The sequence below is a fragment of the Muntiacus reevesi genome, chromosome X (genome assembly GCF_963930625.1).
Source record: "Muntiacus reevesi chromosome X, mMunRee1.1, whole genome shotgun sequence".
NCBI lineage: Eukaryota > Metazoa > Chordata > Mammalia > Artiodactyla > Cervidae > Muntiacus > Muntiacus reevesi.
The window spans coordinates 146,362,676-146,385,780 of NC_089271.1; the positions used below are offsets into that span (position 1 = coordinate 146,362,676).

At 46.6% G+C, this 23,105-nt stretch overlaps 1 protein-coding gene across 3 annotated transcripts; it reads left to right on the forward strand.

Moving 5' to 3' along the window:
• Positions 1 to 4,254: 4,254 nt before the first annotated feature.
• On the forward strand, positions 4,255 to 21,809 carry ZNF275 (zinc finger protein 275). 3 transcript variants are annotated; one of them, XM_065915779.1, is made up of 5 exons: positions 4,255 to 4,372; positions 14,632 to 14,739; positions 15,438 to 15,525; positions 15,821 to 16,973; positions 18,709 to 21,809. In XM_065915779.1, exons 4-5 carry the CDS (start codon positions 15,847 to 15,849, stop codon positions 18,713 to 18,715), a joined length of 1,134 nt encoding a protein of 377 aa, XP_065771851.1. In that variant the 5' UTR covers positions 4,255 to 4,372; positions 14,632 to 14,739; positions 15,438 to 15,525; positions 15,821 to 15,846; the 3' UTR covers positions 18,716 to 21,809. The 3 variants fall into 3 exon arrangements, with proteins under 3 accessions (XP_065771851.1, XP_065771850.1, XP_065771853.1); XM_065915778.1 differs by having other exon boundaries at positions 15,441 to 15,525; XM_065915781.1 differs by having other exon boundaries at positions 15,441 to 15,525; positions 15,821 to 21,809.
• The last annotated feature ends 1,296 nt before the right edge of the window (positions 21,810 to 23,105 follow it).

The window sequence follows — 23,105 nt, forward strand, 5'->3', positions numbered from 1 at the left end:
GAGATGATAATTAGAATCACAATGAATTACCACTTCACACCCACCTAAATGGCTAAAAATAAAGGCTGACAACCCCAAATGCAGAGGAGGATTGAAAAGGAATTCTCATACATATCTGGTGGGAACATAAATTGTTCAACCACTTCAGAGAATATTCTGGCAGTTTCTTATAAAACAATTCTCCTTTGTGGCACTTCCCTTTCTAGGTAGTTATCCAACTAAATGAAAGCATATGTTTACACAAGGTCGTACACAAGTGTTCACGGTAGCTTTATTTATACCACTCCAAAATGGAAACAGCTCAGATCATAAAGTGGTGAATGAATAAAAATCAACTCAAATATATTCAAACAATGGGATACTGTTGTTGTTCAGTCACTAAGTCATGTCTGACACTTAGTGACCCCATGGATTGCGGCACGCCAGGCTCCCCTGAATTTCACTATCTCCTGGAATTTGCTCAGATTCATGTTCACTGAGTTGGTGATGCCATCCAACCATCTCATCCTTCCCCTTCTCCTCTGCTCTCAGTCTTTCCCAGGACCAAGGTCTTTTCCAATGAATTGGCTCTTCGCATCAGGTGGCCAAAGCATTGGAGCTTCACCATCAGTCCTTCCAATGAATATTCAGGGTTGATTTCATTTAAGATTGACTGGCTTGTATTCCTTGCTGCCAAGGGACTCTGAAGAGTCTTCTCCGGCACCACAATTCAAAGACATCAATTCATTGGTGCTCAGCCTTCTTTATGGTCCGACTCTCACATCTGTACATGACTACTGGAAAAACCATAGCTTTGACTATGTGGACCTTTGTCTGCAAAGTGACACCTCTGCTTTTTAATAGGCTGTCTAGGTTTGTAATAGCTTTCCTTCCAAGGAGAAAGCATCTTTTTATTTCATGGCTGCAGTCAACATCCACAGTGATTTTGGAGCCTAAGAAAATAAAACATGCCCCTGCTGCCGCTTTTCCCCCTTTTATTTGCCATGAAGTGATGGGACTAGATGCCATGATCTTAGTTTTTTGAATGTTGAGTTTCAAGTCAGCTTTTTCACTCTGCTCTTTCACCATCATCAAGAGGCTCTTTAGTTCCTCTCCACTCTCTACCATTTGAGTGGTATCATCTGCATACCTGAGGTTGTTGATATTTCTCAATTTTGATTCCAGCTTGTGATTCATCCAGCCTGGCATTTCACAAGATGGAATACTACTCAGTAATTAAAGGAAAGAAGAAGCACTTTAAACAGCATAAATAAATCATCATACTGAATGAAGGAAACCAGACACTGTTGGCTCAGATGGTAAAGAATCTGCCTGCAATGCAAGAGACCTGAGTTCAATTCCTGGGTTGGGAAGATCCCCTGGAGAAGGGAATGGCTACCCACTCCAGTATTCTTGCCTGGAGAATTCCATGAACAGAAGAGCCTGGTGGGCTACAGTCCATGGAGTCACAAAGAGGCAAACACGACAAACACAAAATATTACATACCATGTGATTCCATTTATATGAAGTTCTCAAATTGGTGAAAGTATTCTAGATGGAAAAAATTTAGAACAGCAGTTGCCCCTATGTTGAATTGTGGTGGAAACTGATGGTGAATGAAGTGCTTCCCAGGTGGCTCAGTGGTAAAGAATTGGCCTGCCAATGCAGAAGACACAGGAGACGTGGATTTGGTCCGTGGGTCGGCAAGATCCCCTGGAGGAAGAAATGGCAACCCACTCCAGTATTCTTGCCTGGAAAATCCCATGGGCAGAGCAACCTGATGGGTATACTGTCCGTGGGGTCCCACAGAGTCAGACATGACTTAGCAACTGATCACACACACACACTGACTGGGAATGGGCACAAAGGAAATTTCTGGGATGTTGATAATGTTCAGTATCCTGACAAGAGTTTGGAGTATGTTTGTCAAAACTCAATGCATGTGGTACTTAACATTTGGGTATTTCACTGTATGTAAACTTTACCTCCAAAAAACAGAAAATAGCAGTAAACAGGTATGCTAGGTAATGCTAGGTAGAGACTCTTGAGGAAAGTGGAAGAGGAGAGTGAAAAAGTTGGCTTAAAGCTCAACATTCAGAAAACTAAGATCATGGCATCCGGTCCCATCACTTCATGGCAAATAGATGGGGAAACAGTGGAAACAGTGGCTGACTTTATTTTTCTGGGCTCCAAAATCACTGCAGATGGTGATTGAAGCCATGAAATTAAAAAATGTGTACTCCTTGGAAGGAAAGTTATGACCAACTTAGCATGTTAAAAAGCAGAGATATCACTTTGCCAACAAAGGTCCATCTAGTCAAGGCTATGTTTTTTGCAGTGGTCATTATGTATGGATGTGAGAGTTGGACTATAAAGAAAGCTGAGTGCAGAAGAATTGATGCTTTTGAACTGTGGTATTGGAGAAGATTCTTGAGAGTCCCTTGGACTGCAAGGAGATCCAACCAGTCCATCCTAAAGGAGATCAGTCCTGGGTGTTCGTTGGAAGGACTGATGTTGGAGCTGAAACTCCAATACTTTGGCCACCTGATGCGAAGAGCTGACTCATTTGAAAAGACCCTGATGCTGGGAAAGTTTGAGGGCAGGAGGAAAAGGGGACGACAGAGGATGAGATGGTTGGATGGCATCACCGACTCATTGGACATGGGTTTGGGTAGACTCTGGCAGTTGGTGATGGACAGGGAGGTCTGGCATGCTGCAGTTCATGGGGTCGCAAAGAGTCAGACATGACTGAGCGATTGAACTGAGGTGATGCTATGCAGTAAACAGGTATGCTAGGTAATGCTATGTAGCTCTAGGTACTGCTATGCAGACTGGAGTGTTAAGGGGTGAAGTGTGCTTGTATGTCTGCAACTTTCTTTGAAATGGATTGGTAATATAAGGATGACCATGCAATCAAGCAAGTTTGGCATAATGCTAATTGTACAATATTGGTGGTTGGTACGTGGGTACACATCTTTCAATTGATCTGTATGTTGCAAAGCTTTCATAATAAAATGTGGATGGTAAATAAGAAAGGCAGCATGTAGTAAATAAAATTGTTAGAAGAATATTTAAGAAGTTGGTTATAATCATTATCATTAATAAAATAAATGTATATTAATAAAAAATGAAAAGTTAGACTGTGTCCTTCAAAGTCAGTTTCAGTGACCAGCTTCATCCTTTCAGTGTGGCTCTTTTTCCCTTGGCTTACTCCAGCATTTTTCTTTTGATACTAGAATATGCCTAATTGGTTCCTATCACAGGGAATTTGCACTTGCTGTTCCTTTTGATGCTCTTCCTATCAACAACCTTCACACTGAGTTCTTCTTGTAATTCAAGTCTCATATCAACCATAGCCTCACTGAAGTTTCCCTCCCACCACTCCCAAACACCACCCTAAATGATGTTCTTCACAGTTCTTACTCTTATGAATTGTTTGTTGACCCTTGTTTATTATTGTTATATGACCTTTATGAAACAGGAATCTTCAAAAAAAGCAGGGATGGGCTTAGAACACTGCAGAGCACTGCAGCTTCTCAGATCTTTGTTGACTGGCAGATATTCATCTGGAAGCAGCTGTCAGTACTTGCAGCAACCCCGATCCAAGAATCCTGTTCTTTTCATAATATGACCTGCTATTTTGAAATTTACTCAAATGTGTTTCCCTTCCATCTTTACTCGAGCACATGTGCACGCACGTACACACACACACACACACACACACACACACACACATTCACAGGAGCCCTTGGGAGCCGAATGCACGCCCCCTGAGAGCAAGGATGTAGCCTGGTTTTGCTCACAGCCGTATTCTCAGTATCTGGCACTGCTAGGGCTCACAAAACCTTGCATGAATGATTGAGGCACTTAAATCCCTCCAGTGGAGGCTGGCTTTGCTCTGCCTCGCCCTCCCTTCTCATCCCCCCCACCCACCCATATTCCCGTTCTAAAGGCGCCCAAGAGGGAGGGGTCCTGTCCATTTCTTCGTTCCCTCCTTCGTAGGCTTGTCAGTTCATTCGCTAGTTTACTCATTCATTCATTCATTAGTACTCTCATTCCACGCCTCCTGCCTCCACCGAAGCTTCTGGCCTGCACTCGCGGCTCCCCCAGGGTCGGGCCTGACCCTCCCCAAACCCGGGCTTAGCCACACCCCCTTCCCGTCCCGCCCCCTCTCCGGGCCAATCGAGACTGGCGGGCCGGGCGGGGCCGGAGTCGGGGCGGGGCCTTGCTCTCTCACTACCCACGGCGGCGCCCGCGGCTCCGGAAACGCGCCGCTGGGCTGCTGGGCTCAGCAGTGCGCTAGCTGCTCCGTGGCGCTTCCTGCCACGCGGGGCCTGGGCCTCGCCTGCGCTGTTCCGCCAAGAGCTGCGCGTCGCCCGCCGCCGGGCTAGGGTGAGCGTGCGGGCCATAAGAGGATGTGCGCGGGGCCCGGGAGGGTGCGCGAGGCCAGGATGAGCGTGCGGGCCGCTAGAGGATGTGCTGGGGACCGCGGATGAATGTGCGGGGCCCGCGGATGAATGTGCGGGGCTCGGGTGATCATTTGGGCCGCGGGAGGATGTGCAGGGGGCGGCCCAGGAGAGTGTGCAGAACTGGGGTGAGTGTTCCAGAAAGTGTGCGGGAGGAGGGGGGCAGAAGGCGGCCAAACCTTGTTGAAGAGGAGCGTTTGTGTTCCCGCTGGAAGCTGCTCTGCCCTGGGGCCAGCTGGAGAGGGGGACAGGTCCGAGATGGCGGGCAAGAGGAGGCCGAAGGCCTTACCGCGGCGGGCAGGGGGCGATGGTCAGGGGTGGGAATCGCTGGACGTGCCGAGGCCTACGCTGCTTTGGGAGTGACACTAGGGAATGGGAACTGGCCACTATGGAAAGAGGGGTATCTCCCGCCCCAAGCGCAGAAAAGGCCGACTGGAAGAGGGCGTTGTGTGGGGGAGTGTGTGTTAAAGGGCTTTTCCCCCGTCTGGGGGAGGGGCTGAACAGCAGCCAGAGACGCTGTACTGGGGACGGTTCCTGCTGTACTGGGGACGGTTCCTGCAGGCGGAGTCCCTCTTTTCCTTTTAGGAAGGGATCGAGCCTCGGCTTGGCAGGGAGGGTGAGGGGGTAGCCTAGAGCCCAAGGGCTGTGAGGAAGGGGGAGGGGCAGCCCTTGCTGGTGAATACGAGCCCAAGGCCCTGGATCTGAACAGAGCTTTTTCTGTCGCCCTTCTCGGGCTACATCTCCCTCTCAAGTGCCCACCACCAAACTCCTTTGCTGCCTCCTCTAGTCTATATTTGGTTGATTAATTACATGTCTTTTTCCATCCTCCCCCCCAACACAGGCCTGCAGCAAAAAAGCCCATGGTCCCTTTCACCCCCCCACACACACTGGCCCTCTTCCCAGAAGTCCCACCCTGTTCCAGTTGACACCCTCCAGCCAGCGTTGGCCCAGCCAGGGGCCATCAGCCCCCTCTAGTCTCCTTGGTCAGTGAAATATTTCCTCTTCAACCTCAGACCTGACATTTTTCTTTTACCAAAGGATTTCAGATGGGCTTGCTAGAACAGCACCCCCTCTAGGTACTAATGCTGCCTCACCCAATCCCCCATCCTCCCTCCCCCACTGGGCCTTTAAGTCAAAGCAGCTTGCACAGTACCTGGCGCAGTCCAATCCATTCTCTCAAAAATGTCTTAGGATCTGCATTTAGAATTCTATTGAACACTGATTTTCAGCCTTCTTTGGGTGAGAAACCCCTTAGAAAATCACTAGAAAGTGTGAATTCCCTGCGCAGAGATCTGACAGTCATCAGAGAGTGGCATCCCATTCAAGAGGCTCATGGGCCAGAAACCTGTCTGCTGAGCACTGGAGGTGAGGAAGCCTCCAGATTCTAGATGGGCCCAGTGTTAACAAGGCACAACTCTGCATCCCAGTATCCTGAGTGCTGGTTGAAAATGCAGATTTCTCATCCCCACCTACACCTGCTACTCTGCTCCTTGAGTTGTTAGCACACCCCAAGCCAGGGGTCTAACACACCCGTCTACTCTGGCCCTAATTTGCCTGGACTCCACAACTGGCCCAGAGCCCCTTGGTATTTGCACAACATCCCTCATCCCCATTTAGAATCATTCATATCCAGGACAGTGTAACTTAAATGAAGCTATACTTCAAATTTATTTTCATTTTCAGTAAGATAGCATGCATCTTCTTGGGGAAATGGGAACATAAACCTTCCCTCAATTAAGTACAACAAACACTACAAAATCCCCTTCTGGTCTACCTTCTGGCTTTTTATAGAAGGCAAAGAAAATGGAAACCTAAACAGAGAGAGGCAGGTGCCCAAGCAGAGTGAGAGAGGAAAACTGGAGAAGACAGAGACAGATGCCTCCCACCCACGCACACAGAAAAAAGCACACACAGACGCAAACATCCCGAGAAACAGACTTTCCCGGTGAGACACCCTCTCTACTGGCCCTTTAGAATTCAATTCTAGTAGCAGTGCATGTGCACAGTACAGGGTGAGCCCAAATGGGCATTGTAGCCACATCCTGGCTGGATGAGTTGAGAGCTCAGGCCCTGGCATCCCAGAATTGCCTGACTCAGGTGGATTGGTATCTCAACAGTGTATTCAGTCTCACAGCCTGTCCTTTGAACACTTGTGACCCAAAAAGACATGTTCCCAGAAGTTGTCCCCAAGTTCTGTCCTCCCAAATTATTTTAGTCCAACAGGTAGGACTTTACCTGCCTGAGTAATCACTCAGAATTGTTCTGAGACACGATGCCATCTCTGTATGTCTCTTTTGGGTAAGGCTGGATGTTTATAGACCAGATCTGCTAGCCTTAAAGCTGGCCATGCTGTTAGAAGACCTCATGGGGATGCAAGGTGGTGATAAGTATTGTTTTGGTTCTGGAAGCTCTTATATTTTTATATATGCCAGTGCTGTTGGACCATCTTTGTCCAGATATAGTTCTCTTGATCTGAGCAACACAACTTAAGGGACAACAGATATCCAGTAAGGAGAATTGGGAATCCAGGTGATTAATAGGATGATTTAGGATTAGGGTTAGATATGGGAGAGGGAGCTGAAGCCTCCTATCTGAATTAGATGATAGAAAGTGCAGTCTCTTGTTTGATCTATAAAGATTCCCTCCAGGGCATTTTTGCTCTGGCCCAGAACGGAAATGAACACCGTGAGCCACCTGTTATCTTCTAGGGTCTGGGGACATTCTTCTTCGGTCCTTATCTAGATGTTTCAGGGAGACCAGGTGCTTCTGGCACCCCTTCAAAGTTTCTGGAAGCTGCCAGTTCTAGTTTGCGTGGCTTTGCCCCCTCTCCCCTGCTCCCATCGCCCAGGGAAGACTGGCGCCTGCTGAGGAGGTAACCTGGCTACTTGTGCCATGAAATCAGTCTACTGCTGATCTCTTAGGCTCAGAAGTGACCTTTCCTAGTAACCAGACACCCTTAGTAGGGGTCCCAAGCTCCAAGGTGACCAGAAGACATTGAAGTATTCCCTGCTTTTGTGACAAATGTTGGCTTTTGGCTACATTAAATTCAGCTGTTAATTTCTGTTCTTTCAAATCAGGGTGAAATGATTGTTTTGGTTTTCAGTGTTTCTGATTGGATACCGAAAATTGGATTTAAATAAGTTGGTTAAAATTTACATTGCCATCTAAAGCACATATCAGGAACCTTTATTCACTCACATGAACTCTCAGGTTTTAGGAAGCATGATGTTTCAGAAATGTGTCTGTGAAGCAGCTGCAGAGTCTGTGGCACTTGGCTAGCTCCAGAATGGAATCCACAGTCAACCTAATAAAGTCTTTATTCTCTGGGAGCATAGAGTTGTTAGACTACACTAAAGATCCTGCTTAAAGAAGAAAGATAATATTGTTTATATTAAGAGGCCAAGATTTGTTTTCCCACAGTCTTTCTACCGACTTCTCTTTGCTGGTTGGGCAAAGGAGTGCACTTAAAAGATTTGGGTATGCTTGTCCATGGTGAGTGAAAGTGCCTCACGTTCAAGGTCAGGATCTCCCTGTGTATCCATCGAGTACACGACAATGGTTTTCATATTGTGCCTGGAATCGATTTGACCTTGATCTCCCAAGGTCCACCTTTGGAAGGCAGTAGACACCTGTGTGTGTCACTTTTGTCATGGAGCCCAGCTTCTTTTCCAGATTAGTTCCACCATTTTAAAGTGGAGTGATTGGGTGACATGGCTTCTGAATTATCAGATTGTTTTCAGGATTGATGATGATTTTATTTTTAACTGCAGTGGATCATTTTTAAGTGATCTTCCTTTGTGTCTCGTAAAGGTTTTCCCCAATATACCTGATTCATTATGCAGAGTTTATCTTCCTTTTGTGAAAGTAGGGCTCACTTTTCCCCTCCCATTTTTATGGACACCTTTGAATTTGCCTCTGTCTGTCACGGTCTCCATGTGTCCATAGTCTTTTGTCACTGTGGGTGGTGATCTGAAGTGCAGTTGGGTTAAATCCCCTGGGAAAGCCTGGTACAGGAAGGGCCAGTCCTGTTGCTACACTGGAGAAGATAATTAGCAATTCACTTGGGGGCTGTGTCTCCAGGACTTCATGCCAATTAAGTGAAAACACTTTGGTAGGATCCGCTCAATTAAATGGGAACTTTTCAGGAGGACCTGCTCAATTAAGCATGGGTGGCTTGGAAAAACCGTGAGTGAGAGAATGACGTATCTGTTGTGCATGGGACTGAAAGCAAGTCCCCTAAACCCATAAATACCATTAGGCTTCAATGACACAGTAGCCTGGCCTTTGGATAAGGCCCAGTGTTAGGTATTACTTTGTGGCATATTACTTCCCTCTCTTCTCTGGTGTGGCTCAAGATGCCTCAAATCTTAGGCAATTTAGTTCACCCCTCAGATCTGTTTCTTCCTTCTCGGTAAAATGGAAGCAGTCGCTCAGTCGCTCCAACTCTTTGCACATTTAAAGGAAAAGTATCTACATGCTCAGTCACTTCAGTCATGTCCGATTCTTTGTGACCCCATGGACTGTAGCCCGCCAGGCTCCTCTGTCCATGGGATTCTCCAGGCAAGAATACTGGAGTGGGTTGCCCTTTCCTCCTCCAGGGAAATCTTCCCAACCCAGGGATTGAACCTGCGTCTCATGCATTGACAGGCACATTCTTTATCAGTGCACCACCAGGGAAGCCTGTGAAGGGAGAAGCACAGTGCCAAATGCATAGTACGTGCTCTGTTAATGAAAGTTATGTAACTCACCCCTCCCCCACAGGATGTCACATGTCCACTGAGCACTAAGAACTGCTGCCCCCTGAATGCTGGGGATTCAGGGGTGGCCAAGAAAGAGAAGGGCCCTATCCTGTGAGAGGTGACATTTTCCCCAGGGAGAATCAGGTAAAAACAAGCAATTTCAGAGGGTAAGTTTTAGGTAGTGAAACGTATTATAAGTAAACCAGGATGGAGCTAGAGAGTGAAGACATTTGGAGGAGGTGGCAATTGAGTGAGGCCCGAATTCTTCGAAGGAGCCACCTGAGGCAGGTTCACAGGCTCTCAGGATTATTGCCTTGGTGTATTTAGGACGGGATGAAAGCTGAGCGTCTGGAAGGACTGACTGAGACATATGGGTCTGGTGGGCTCAGCCAGGGCCTTGGAGTGGGTTAAGGCCTTAGGTCTCTGGCCTGAGGGCAGTGAGGTGAGGCTCATAACAGACCATCTTGCTCAGAAGGTGAAGGTGAGATGTTCTCCTCTTCATTCCATTTGGCAACAAAACCTCAATGTCAATCAGAAGTCAGTTTTTTAGAATGAACTGTGTAAATAATCGATGACCAGTTCATTTTGTATTGGAAGCCAAAGTCAAACCAGGTATCAGATGTATACCAGGAAGAAGGAAGCCCTGCCCAGGGGACAGCGGGTTACAGAAGGCTTGGCTGCTGGGCACCTAGGGCTTCCCTCACACACTAGGGAGTCACTTAAAGATGGAAGTAGAGTTTCTGTGGACTTTGGGGTCAAAGGAGGCTTTCCCTTACACCTGTCATATTGCTTATAGCTTGGGGGAATGATTCCAGGAATTCACAATCCCATGGACCTGCCTCTAAGCTTTCTGGGACTGCCCATGCATTTCTGCCAGCCCTCCTCTGTTGTGGCTTGCCTGTGTGGGCACCTCAGGACATTACCCAGCTTCAAGGACTATTCCCTCTTGTCTTCCTGGCCTCGGCCCTGTCTTCTAGCATGCTGAGCATCTTTCTTACCCAAAGTCTACTGAAATATTTTAAAATTGTTGTTCCTTTCTGGTTACTTTAAAGAAATGCAGCTTGGTTACTAAACATTCATTACAGAAACAGAAAGCTAAAGACCTTTCTAGACCTGGACTCTACCCCAGGGTGGTGCACATTGCAGTCTAGATGTGCTCATTAGCTGTGAGTCACTCTCAGTTTATTCCTTTTTTTCATTAAAATGCAAATATATACTGTTCTTTCCCCTTCCTCTACAATCTGTGATTTTTTAATAAACAGTTACTGTCTGCCTATAATCTTATTTGAAGGAGGATTCAAATTTTTGTAATCTGCTGTGTATCATGCTGTATTGGCCACCTGTTGGTTTTTTTTTCCTTTTCATATACTTATTTATCTTTTGTCCTATGTCTTTTTTTTTCTTGTCCCTTACAACCTATTGATTTTATGCTTGAGCTCACCAGTTTTCTTCCTACTCTGAGTTCTAGGATTCTTCAGGAAGGTCTCTCTCTTGTTTTTATGACATTGGGATTACTGACACTCTTCCTGTTGGTTATACTGTATTGTTTTCCATCCTTTTACTTTTAACCTATCTCTCTCTTTACATTTAAAGTCTTTAACTTTAAAATTTCTTGTAGACAGCACATAATTGAGTTTTAAAAAAATATACAATCTGATAATCTCTGCAAATTAACTGGTGTGTTTAGTCCATTTATATTTAACTTAACTATCCATATGGTTGTGTTTACATTTGCCTCTTGCTGTTTGTTTCTGCTTGCCCTAACTCTTCATTTTCATTTGTTTTTTTAACCTACTTTTGGATTATTTGTTTAGAATTGTATTCTGTCTCCACTGTTGCCATGCATCAGAGGCTTGGAGGGTTTCCTAAAGCACACAGTCTTATATTTTATTTCTATATATGTTATAAACCCCAATTGTTGGTTTTGTTTAGTTGCTAAGTTGTGTCCAACTCTTTTGCAACCCCATAGATTTAGCCCACCAGGCTCCTCTGTCCATGGGATTTCCCAGGCAAGAATACTGGGGTGAATTGCCATTTCCTTCTCCAGGGGAATCCTCCCAATCCAAGGATCGAACCTGCGTCTCCTGCTTTAGCAGGTGGATTGTTTACCCCTGAGCCACCAGGGAAGCCCTATAAACCCCATACTGCCTTACTATTTTTTTCTCTAAATGTTCAGCTTTCTCTTAAAGATGTAAAAGTGTTCTATATTTCAGCACATATTTACATTCCTGGTGTTCTTCATTCCTTTGTGATCCAAGTTTCCATCTGGCACCATTTCCCTTCACCTGAAGAACTTTCTTAAATATGTCTTATTGTGTGGATCTGCTGGTGACAGATTCTTTCAGCTTTTCTTTGTCTAAAAAAGTTTCTTTTTTGCCTTCATTTTTTAAGGATACTTTCCCTAAATATCAAATTCTTGGTTGACATGTTTTTTCCCCTTTAGCACTTTAAAAATGCCATGCAGTTGTTTTCTGGCTTGCACATTTTCTGATAAGAAGTCAGCAGTTATTATTATCTTTGCTCCTTTGTATACTACATCTTTTATTCTCTGGCTGCTTTAAGATTTTTTTCTTTATCACTAGTTTTCAGCAATATGATTATGATGTGTCTTAGTGTACATGTGTGGGGTTTTTTCTGGTTTTGTTTTTGTGTGTTTGTTTAGTCTTGCTAGGGGGTGATTGGGCTTCTTGGACCTAGGTTTTATCCAATTTAGAAAATAATAAATTTTAACCATTATTTCTTCAATTATACTTTTATCCCACCCCCCATTTTTCCTCATCTTCTCAGATTCCAATTATATGTGTGTTAGACCACTTTCTGTTATCCCCAAGTCACTGAAATTCTGTTAAATATCTTTTTTCTTTCTGATCTTCATTTGGGATAATTTTTATTGCTAAGTCTTCAGATTTTCTAATATTTTGGGGAGAGAAGGCTGTATCTAATCTGCTGTTAAGCACATCCAGTGAAATTTTCATTTTAAATGTTACAATTTTCACCTCAATAAGTCCCATTCAGTTTTTGTTTTTATCATCCATTTCTTTCATTATGTTCCTGTTTTTCTTTAAATAGTTATACATTGTTAAACTAGCTGTTATCCTTGTCTGTCAGTGATCATTTCTGAGTGTTTCTGTTATTATTTTCCTTTCCATGAGTCACATTTTTTCCCTGCTTCTTGGCATTTACTTAATTATTTATTGGATGTTGAACATAGAGATTATGTTGTTAAATGTCTGAATTTTGTTGTTTCACTGTGAAAAGAGTTAGACTTTGTTTTTGAAAGTAGTTGCTTGTGGAATGTTTTCATCCCTTCAAGGCCTATTTTTATGTTTTTCTAGAGCAGATCAGGGTCACTCTGGCTCCAGGGATAAATCAGTCCTACTACTAAAGCATGGCCTCTCTGATTCTCTACTGAATACCTCAGATGATCTCTGAGAACTCTATACTCTGGTTGGTTGGACCCTGAATATCTCCCTACCTTTGTGTGTCTTAGGAATTATTCAACTTACAACTTCCTGGTTGTTGTTTTCCTAGTCTTTGTGAGTTTTATTGTATGCATGCATGGCTTAGTGGTCAAAAAAGACTCAAGGGGAATCTTGTGAAGATTTATTTGAGCTCTTTTTTCTGCATAGCTCCCTCATTTCTGAAACTCTGCTTTGCCTCAGCCCCTGAATGCTGGTCTGTGTTGATAATAAAGCCACCAAGCTCTGTTTGGTCCCCCTTTCCCGATAATCTAAGTCTGGAAATTGCCTCCGGAAAATATCTGGGACACTGATAAAGCTTACATTATTCGTTTCTCTTCTCACAAAGATCATCATCCAGTGCTGCCTGCTGTCCAATACTTAAAACTGTTGATTCACATCTATTTTGTCCAGTTTTGTATTTATTTATGACAAGACATTAAATCTGTTCCTTGTTATTCCATCATGGCCAAAAGTGGAAGTCTCTGTCCATCCCTTTTAATATAACATCTAATTTTATGAAAAAGTATTTCTGAAGTATCTGGGTTCTGTACTCCTTGAGCTAGTGTAAAAATGCTTTCTTTTCATTTAACTATGAACCGAATTGACTTGATAGCAGAACAGAAACTGGGTTCTTGTTTCTGTGAACTCACTGAAGTGGGTGGTCTGTGATGCAGACACACCTGTGGTGGGATCTGAAAGAAAACGGCAACTTGCACATGTGGTTCAGATCCTTTATTTAGCAACTTAGTATTTGAAGATTTTTTTTTTTTTTGAGGTGTCTTTTTCCAGCTATTGTTCAACTTTTCATTTTGTCAAATATATCACAGAAATGTTCTTGTCTGCAAGCTGTCACCTGATGAATTGTTTCAGTGGGGTGGAGTATGGACTTTTGAGGGCATTACTGCTAGTCAGGAAGCCCTGGCTCCTGTTCCCTTCCCTTTAGTAGCCTCTGTTTTTTTGTTGCCCCTACAAAGTTGAAAAGGATCTCTCACTTCCCAGTTATTTCTTCTGATGTTCTTTTGAGGAACACTGCCTTCCTGTGCAGTGTGAGCATGAAACTCTCCAAGGCCTATTGCTAGGAGGCCTATGGCCAACCTGTCTCTGAGAGCCAGTATTCCTGCCACTGGCTTTCAGTCTGAGTTTGTCTTCTCTCTGTGCCTGAGCTAACATTCATTTGTCTTGTCTGGATTCTGTCTAGGCTGCCTGTATCAGTTCTCTGCCAGCCCAGTTTCCCCACTGTTTGGGATGTGTTTTCTTAGGTATGTCCACATTCTAGCTTGTCTGTCAGCCTCTGTGCAAGGAAAGACTCAAGAAGATTTAAAACAAGTGAAAAGGAAATCACCAGTCTCATCCCATGGGACTCAGAGGCAGAGCTGCTGTCGCTCACGGCTCTTTCCACTTTCATTAGCTCCCCCTGATCCCCAGGGTCTGGCCCTTACCCAAGAAGTCAAGTCCTATCCAACTCCTTACCATTTCTGGGAAACCAAGTCCTGGCAGTGCCCCCTTGGAGAGCTTGAGGCTCAGATGAGCTGTGCCTCCCTCAGCCTAGCTTGGGAACCTGTCACTGCTTCCTGATTCTAGTGTTGGTCTCTGCCTCTTGCCCCAGCATAACACACAACAGGGCCTGAACCCCAGCTGCTATCTTTCTTCCCTCTTTCTGCTTCTCTCCCCGGAGTCTGCCAAGGAATGGATACCTGCTGGGTTTGTGATTTCCATCATCCCGATGGGGGAGCTGAGTTTCAGTACAGGAAAGTGATTGAGCTAACATCCCTTGGGAAGACAATGGGAGCCAGGGCCATAGCCCAGGTCTCCTGGCACGTGGCCAGGTTCTCTTTCTAGGACTTCTTGAGGCTTATACTTAGATTTCCATGTTCGCATGTATACTCACTCTAGACTCTCACCTCTCATCCCTGGGGTTACTGGCACTGCCCTTGCCTCATTCTAGAATGGATGGAAAGACAGATTGTTCCTGGGAATTCTTTCAGGATTCGGTGACATTTGGTAACGTGGCACAATACCTCATCAAAGGGAGTGATTGAGGCTGGACCCTGAGCAGAGGACCTCAGCATATTGAAGAAACGTGATATCTGTGGGTAAGGATGACCCCAGCCCTTTCACAAGATTTGCCACCAGCTTCATGGTCCTACAGAGCTGGGAGTGGGATAAGGGGGCACCTGACATAGCCCCACACAAGCCCAACTTCCAGCTTATGCTCCCTGGGAATGGGCTGTAAGGAAATACAGAGGGTCTGCTACACACGACCTGTCAAAGTAACGGGTGTCCCTCCAAACTCATAACGGCTTAGAAAGAAGTTAGAACAAACTGGCCACCATAATGAAATACTTTTTTAACCCACAAATTATGTAAATTTTATGGGAACTTTATTGTAGTTTACTGTTGAGAGAGGCTGACATGGCAAGTTCCTTTGCACCACGAGGGGCTGCATATGTGAGGTGGGGAAGCTTCTTAGGAGGAGAGACTGCCAGGGGTCAGCTTTGATAGTTATGGAAGGACCCCAAGTTCAGTGTGCAGACCTTGAGGAGAGTGGACAGGGGAAAGGGAGGATCCACCCCTCAGGAAGATGACCTGGTGCTCTATGTGGATAGACCCAGAGCTTGCTTCATCCAGCCCCTGGAAGAAGCTGACCATTGGGAAAGGCATTTGATATGAATGAATGACTTGCCTAAGGGAACAGCCACTCCAGCCCTTGAGGATTGAAAGGTTCCCCTTCAAAGGCCCTAACCTGATATCACCTCTGGCTGCTGCTACTGCCTGTTTCTTTTTCCACGAGAAGGAGTTCCTGTTTTGACCCTCACCTTGGTCTCTCACCTGGAACAAGTCAGAACCATCCCCTAACGTGGACTGAGCTAAACATTCAGGTGAGTAAAAAATTTAAAGAAATGTCAGGGCATCATGGGGGAGGCCCAGCTGAACCTTTGGGGAGGAAGCCACATGTTTGGGGTGTGGCTTGATCCTCAGTCACCTTGAGAGGGAGCTTCCAGCAACCAGGCTCTTATGTCCTTTCCATCTACTGTTCTTATTTCTGGTTGGTGACCTCCTGTCAAGTGGTCAGCAGCTGTCTCAGGAGCAAAGTGATTGTTGACACTCACTCGTTTTGCTGTGATTGTTTCTTCCTCCTCTTGAGACTGCAGTGTCTTGTGGTTTTCATTTCAGAAAGCATCTGGGCAACCCAATAGCCAATGATGGATGAAGATGCACAGTCACAGGAGATGGCCTCCACAAGCTCCCCTAGGGCCAGTGAGCCCAGCCCTGAGGTCAAACAGAATGGGGACTCGGGAGGGAAGGGAGGAAGCCCCCAGAATTTGCCTGTAGAGCATCACTTTGCATGTAAAGAGTGTGGGGATGCCTTTCGGCTTAAGGTCCTTCTGGTACAGCACCAGCGAATTCACAGTGAGAAGAAGGGCTGGGAGTGCGGTGATTGCGGGCAGGTCTTTTACGGGGTGGCTGAGTTAAATGAGCACAGGAAGAGCCACGTGGCTGCAGAGCCCCAGCCGGGGCCCAGCTGGGTCCTCGACGGGGCCGTGGAGAAGAGGGAGCAAATGGAGAAGGAGGCGAAACCCTTCGAGTGTGAAGAATGTGGGAAAAGGTTCAAGAAGAACGCAGGCCTCAGTCAGCATCTGCGCGTCCACAGCCGAGAGAAGCCCTTTGACTGTGAGGAATGCGGCCGCTCCTTCAAGGTCAATACCCACCTCTTCCGCCATCAGAAGCTGCACACTTCAGAGAAGCCCTTTGCCTGTAAGACGTGTAGCAGGGATTTCCTGGATCGCCAGGAACTTCTCAAGCACCAGCGGATACACACCGGCCACCTGCCCTTCGACTGTGATGACTGCGGCAAGTCCTTCCGAGGAGTCAATGGCCTGGCCGAGCACCAGCGCATCCACAGTGGAGCCAAGCCCTACGGCTGTCCCCACTGTGGCAAGCTCTTCCGGAGGAGCTCGGAGCTCACCAAGCATCGGCGGATCCACACTGGCGAGAAGCCATACGAGTGTGGCCAGTGCGGCAAGGCCTTCCGGCAGAGCTCCAGCCTCCTGGAGCACCAGCGCATCCATACCGGGGAGCGGCCCTACGCCTGCGGCGACTGCGGCAAGGCCTTCCGGGGGCCTTCCGACCTGATCAAACACCGGCGCATCCACAGCGGACTGAAACCCTATGAATGTGACAAATGCGGGAAGGCCTTCCGCCGGAGCTCCGGCCTGAGTCGCCATCGGAGGACCCACAGTGGAGCAAGACGCTGTGAGTGCAGCGAGTGTGGCCGCGTGTTCAAGAGGCGGTCAGCGCTGCAGAAGCATCAGCCAACCCACCACGAGTAAGCAAGGCTTGCAGTCCCACGGCTGGCAGCGGATTCCCGCTGGGGCCAGGTCCCTAGAGGGGGAGGGCAGAGTCAAAGGAGATGAACAGTTTTGTAGTGCTTATATATTTTCTCTTCAAGAAAGGTTGAAATCAATTTATACTACCACCAGCAATTTATGAGTGTCTGTGTTTCCCATTTTGCCTATCGAGAGTAGCTTTTACCATTTTGATTGATTTTGGCTGGTTCAATTGGCCTCGAGTACCTTCAAGGTATTTAAACCCACAGGCCTTGAATCAGAGAATGAGAGAAGAGAAATCTGGATGTGGGAGGTGGAACTGAATGGAGATGCTTGTTCTCCTCCACGCTCCCCCTTCAGGGAAACGGAGACCCAGAGTTATTCAACGATGGTGTCCGTAGATTGTGAATCCTGACTTTCCCTAACAGAGCGATCACCCCAAAGTTTTTGGCCTACTTGAATTTATAAATTTTTAGGGTTGTAAATAGAATAATCAAATGTCTTATAATATTTAACTTATTATTTTAGTTATGCATACATATTATAAATCACGTTATATATGATAATATATTAATTTAGAAAATATTCCTTTCTTGCCTGACTCTGCTCCATGAGATCATTTTATCCTAATTCCTCCTATGCATTTCTAACCGCACCGTCTTCACCAACCTCAGAACCCCTTTGTAGTCATCATTTTTAAAGCCCATCCAGTGGCTTCCATCTATCTGAGCTGTGTGCCACGTAGCACTGTGACAATCCCTGCACAAGGCTCTCACTAGAAATCACCTCCCACAAGCCATAAGTACCTGTTCATGTAACATTAGAATGATGGTTGTCCTTTTTTAATTTGTCCTGTAGTTCTACAATGCACCCACATAAGGTGTTCCTTTTTTCAAATGACCTTTAAAAGGCTTTTTTAAAGCATTAAAAACTTGTCATTGTGAGCACATACTCTTAAGAAGTACTGAATCTGAGTTACATTTCTTTTGTGTCCTTTTTTCTTAAACCAATTCAACCTGGTGACTCCCATGCCTATCCAAAACTAGCATCAACTGGAGTTTATTTCAGGCTAATGGGTCTCATCCCCAAGCAGGACTATTCAAAGTCAAGTATTTGAGAGACGATCACCATGGTAACAATAACATCCCAAGGACTTAAGCATAAGCTGATGCCTCCTTCGGGGGAACAATAGCCTCTCCTGATATGGGGCCTAGATGGTACTTCTCCAATCCTCCATTTCCACCTCTGTAAAATGAGGATGATCACAGGACTACCTCCTAAGGTTATCGCAAGGACCATGATGCCTCACCTGGCACAGAGGTACACACTCAGTGAAGTCATCTGCCATCACCTCCATGGTTATTGCTGTTGTTCTGTGACTCACTAGTATCTGAACTGGGGATGAACCCAGGGCCCCTGACTCCTAGTCTCAACTTCTTTCTCTCACATGATGGCTTAAAATACTGTTTCTGTTTCCTCGCATGCAGATCGTATGTTCATCTCCTTTGACCAGTTATCAAGTTACCTTTGAATATATTGACTTTATACAGCAGTTCTTTCTATATCAATTGTGATTATCTCTTTGCCAGTTTTATTGATTTGCCCTTTGTAGCAGTTTTATTACATTTTTGTTGTGCAAGCTTTTGATTTTTACATATCCAAGCGTTCATTGTTGTCAGTTAAATCGTAACTTCCATTGCTTCAGTAGTTAGAGATGATGACATTTTCTTCTAGATATTGAATTACAAATGAAAAGTTGAAAGTCCTGCCCCACCAGAAGGTGGATGCTCTAGGTGGGCAGGCTGGATGGAAATGGGCCGGAGATGCAGGCTCACTCCTCATCCAAGATGAAGACTCTGCATGTCTGTGGGCAGTACTTGACTTTCCAACCTGGCCACCCAGGCACTCAAGAGGAATTTCCATCTTGGATTAGCCAGAACACTCTTGACTGTTCCTCAGCATAGCCCTGGCCTTCAGCAGTGGGACAGGACCTCACTTATGGGTCAGGATCAATGGGGCGGTCCAAACTTGGTCTTGGCAGCAGCTGGCCAACCTTCCAGCTCCTGGGATCCTTGGCCATGGCTCGGTGTGGATTCAGTGCCTGAGCAGCAGATCCACCCAACAGACATCTCAAACACGAAGACTCAACCGACTGATGGCTGTCACGTGGATGGTATCCTCTTGCTAGAGAGTGATTCTGGAACTAGAAAGAGGTCAGCAGTTTGGTGGCTTCCACTTTTGGTGACTAGGAGGAAATTCACCAGTGTGTTCTGATGTCACCTCCTGTGTCCACATCTGTGAGGGGGTGACAGAACAAAGGCTTGAAGACAACCCTGCCCTTCTGATGGCCACACCAGGCCTGGGCTGTGACTTGCCACAGCCTTGCCCAAGAGGGGCAGTTAAAGCAAGGGTTTGGAGGGCAATGATGCCCTTCTGATGACAGCCCGTGTGGCACAGAAATAGAAATTGGTCATCCTGGGACTGGGCTCTCACTTTCAGCAGCCTCCCCCAGGAGGAACAGCAGCAAGGGCTAGCCAAGAACCTGGCCCCTGTAGCGTGACTTCTCAGCAGGTGTGCCCGGGGTAGAGGGGGAACTTGAGAGCCTGCCAAGGAAGGGCACCCTTCTGACAGGCCCACTGGGGCTGGGAAACAGGGTCCCACAGTGACCCTTGTGACCTTAGCCGGAGGTACTCGGGATTGCCCCCCCCCCCAGGTCACACCAGTGGCTCTCTGCGACATCTCCATCCTGACCCCCAGGCTGGAGAGAAGCTGACAGATCTTGTTACATAGCAATTCTTTCTGCTCGGGGGCCTCAGTTCTTGCAATAGTTGTAAATCTATGTCTGAAATCACTACTTCCTGTCTCATCAGTTTTCTCTTTTCAAGCTGTTAATGATACTTTTGCTGCAACTGTCATTTGGTAATGAATGTTGGCGTCCATGGGGCCAAGTCTGGCATCACAACCTGAAAGTAGCCTGCCATATCTTGCCTGAGTTTTAGCAAGGATCCAGATGCAATATTAACTCAGAACTTAGCATCGTCGACACCGCTCCACTTGTCCCCAGCCAGGACCCAGCACCTTGGCACCTCGGCACCTTGTCATGCCCTCCTTTCCTTTGTTCCATTCTCAGTTCTATGATTTTCTCTTGAACAGACCGCCCACCAGAGTGAACACATCTTTTCTGTCACTGTGTTTGTGGGTGAAGTCCATGCTTTCTCTGTGGCTTTAACGTGTGTCCTGTAGTTGCACCGAGTTCAGTGTTTGCCTCGGGTCCCTGGGGGAGGGGGTGAATTTCCTTGGACTCTCTAGGTCTCCTGCTACATCAGATGCAAAATGTGATCAGACTTGCTGTCATGTGTGCTTGTCTATGCATTTATGTATCTACCTCATTTCATTTTTCTTTCTAATCACACGTATTCCTTTTGCAAGGCAAATGGAGAGCAGGTTGGTTATGTAGAATGCCAGCTGTCCTTCAAAATGGGTCCTTATATTCTGAAAAAAACCTCCCATCACTTTTATTAAAGTTTTGAATACTTGCTGAAATTTTCAGAAGAAAGTAACCGTTTACCACTTCTGCTGCTTAATAAGATGAACTGTGTGGATTAGTTGTGTCTTACCCACTCTCCAGCTTCCAAAATGAGCCCCACCCTGTCCTGGTGGGCATCTCTCTCGCGTGGAGTTGCATTCCACATGCCCAGGGCTGTGCCCTGTTGTCTGCTATGTGAACCCCACCCCATCAAGGTCATGTTCATTCAACCAGAACTGAACACTTGACTCACAGGCAGTAACTGATCGACAGAGCTGGAGACATGGACCAGATCTTTAGGGTTCTCTGTGAAGTGTAAATAAGAAAACAAAGAAGTTTCTAGTTGGTGCTGGAAGGAAGAGGGAGCCACCTGGGATTTAGGGGAGTTGGCCTGATAGACAGCACCAGCTTGAAGATCTATGGACTCCTGCTGGGCACCCTTAGAGAGCCTTGACCCCCACACCACAAGGGAGCCTGGCAGTTCCCTTCTGGGATCTCTGGCAACTGCCCTGGTCCACTTGTGTCCCTGCCGTAGACCCCCTTGACCTGAGCCAGCTTGAGTGGGCCTCTGCTTTTTACAGTCTGTCAAGAGCAATTGCATTTCCCCATTTGTCCACTTCCTGAGAAGAATCACATGGTTGACTTTCCTCATGTCCTACCCAGCCCTTGTCCCCAGACCAAGCCCCACCTGACTGTTCTAAACACCTCTTTTCAATGTGGCATTCTGTTTGCTAACATGGATACAAATCTATGCCTCCCAGTCTCGCTGAGTTTGACCAATGATTTTTCTGTCTGGGCATTGTTCCTTTCCTGACCCCATGTTTGCCCCGGGAAATGAGTTAAGTCACTGCTCACCCTATTCTTGATTTTGAAAGTGTCTAGCTACTTCCAGCTACTTCCCAACTGTCAGATTGGGAAACTGATAACTTCTGGATAGCTAGTATACTTACAATGTATAGTTCTCATTGCATCTGTTCAGGTGGTTGTTTTCAAAAGTAGAAATGGTCTCTTTAAACAAGCATGGCCTTCAGTGTTACTTGCAGAACTGAGAACAGTTATTCCTTGCCCCAGTTCATGTTTTGGTTGTTGGCTTTCTTTTCTCTTTCCTCCCCAGTCTCCTTAATTTGTCTGTTTTACAGCAGTTACTATAATCAGCCTTGCACTAGCGCTTTGCTCTCCCCACCTTCCCCAACCCGTTAGATTGTGAGCTCTTAGAAGACAGGGGTGGCCCTTCTTATCTGATTCCCCTTCCAGATCTAGCACAGTGCCTTGCATCAAGTAGATTTCAATAAATATATGTTAAATGGCATTGGTTGTCCTTGACTTATTTTGTCAAAGCTTGATTTATCAGTTCTTCCCTTTTTCTCCACATTCTAGACTCCAGCCCTTGTCTTGCCTCCCCCCATGCTCTGCCAACTGCCTGCTGGATGCCTAGAGGAGAAGGAGGGATCCCTGGAGACAGAAAGTTGGTCTTCCTGGAAGTTCGAGCCGTCCCTTGGTAGAAGGGCCCTGTCATTCAGCCAGGTGCCTCCATCCACCACAGCTGAGGCTCTCCCTTTGGTCTAAATTCCAGGTGTAAGTGGAAGACCAGCTTTTCCCTTAGCTTCTCCCCCTAGGAATCAGAAATGGGGTGACAGAAGGGGCTTCTGAGACTTAAGAATTGTCCAGCCTCTGTGGGCTGTGTAGGAGCGGGAGGGAGGAGGTCAGTCTTCTTGGTGGTCCGTGGCTGGCCCCCTCTGTAGCGTCTGTTGCCTGAGAAAAGGCAGGCGACGAGGACAGGCTGCTGGTTCCCTGACCCTCCGAAACGCAAACAGAGCTCTGCCTTGGAGTCAGCTGCCCCATTCTGGAAGGCCAAGTGAAAAATGGGCTCCAGGAAGTGTGTGGGTTGGCCCCTTCCAGGCCACGATGTGCCCCAATAGGAGAGAGCCGCATTTTGGAAAGGAGCATGACTCCACCTACCAACCTGGTCTCCCTGGAGGTGCCCAGGCAAGGCCTATGTCTTCTTTCCCTCAGGTCCTGTCAATTACTCTACCCAAATGCAACTTCCAGGCAGGTGGTGTGATACTGCCTCACCCAACCTAGAGCCCAGCCATCTTTGCTTGAACCACTCATTTGCTTTGCTGGTATCATGATGTGCTTGCCACCAAGAATTTCACCTCTTTTTCCTTCAAACATGTGCAAGCTCTGTTTGGGCAAGTTGCCTTGTGCAAAAGTCAAGGCCACAGGTCCACTTTCTAAGAATGGGCCTGGGGAGAAGGGACAGGCTGGGACTTTTCTCTTGGTGTCCTGTGGGCCTCTAATAGGGGGTGAAGAATGTTCATCTCTGCTCCTCTCTTAGTGCCCCTGCCTTCCGGAGCCCTGGAGCTTCTCTCAACACCACCCTCCACTCAGTCCTCCCAGAAGTCTTACCTGAGAGTTCACTGACCCCAGACCCCCACCTCATGGGCCATCGTCCAAGCATTCCTCATTGCTAAGGAGTCACCCACCCATGGCCCTCTGTCCCAGCCCTCTTCTGCCCAGCTCACATACCACCTGAGAGAGGCCACTGGCATTGTCTTAGTCCATTCAGGCTGCTGTTGTAAAAATACCATGAACTAGTTGGCCT

Coding starts and splice junctions, on each gene's coding strand:
- ZNF275 (XM_065915779.1), top strand. CDS start 15,847: ATGATGGATGAAGATGCACAGTCACAGGAGATGGCCTCCACAAGCTCC.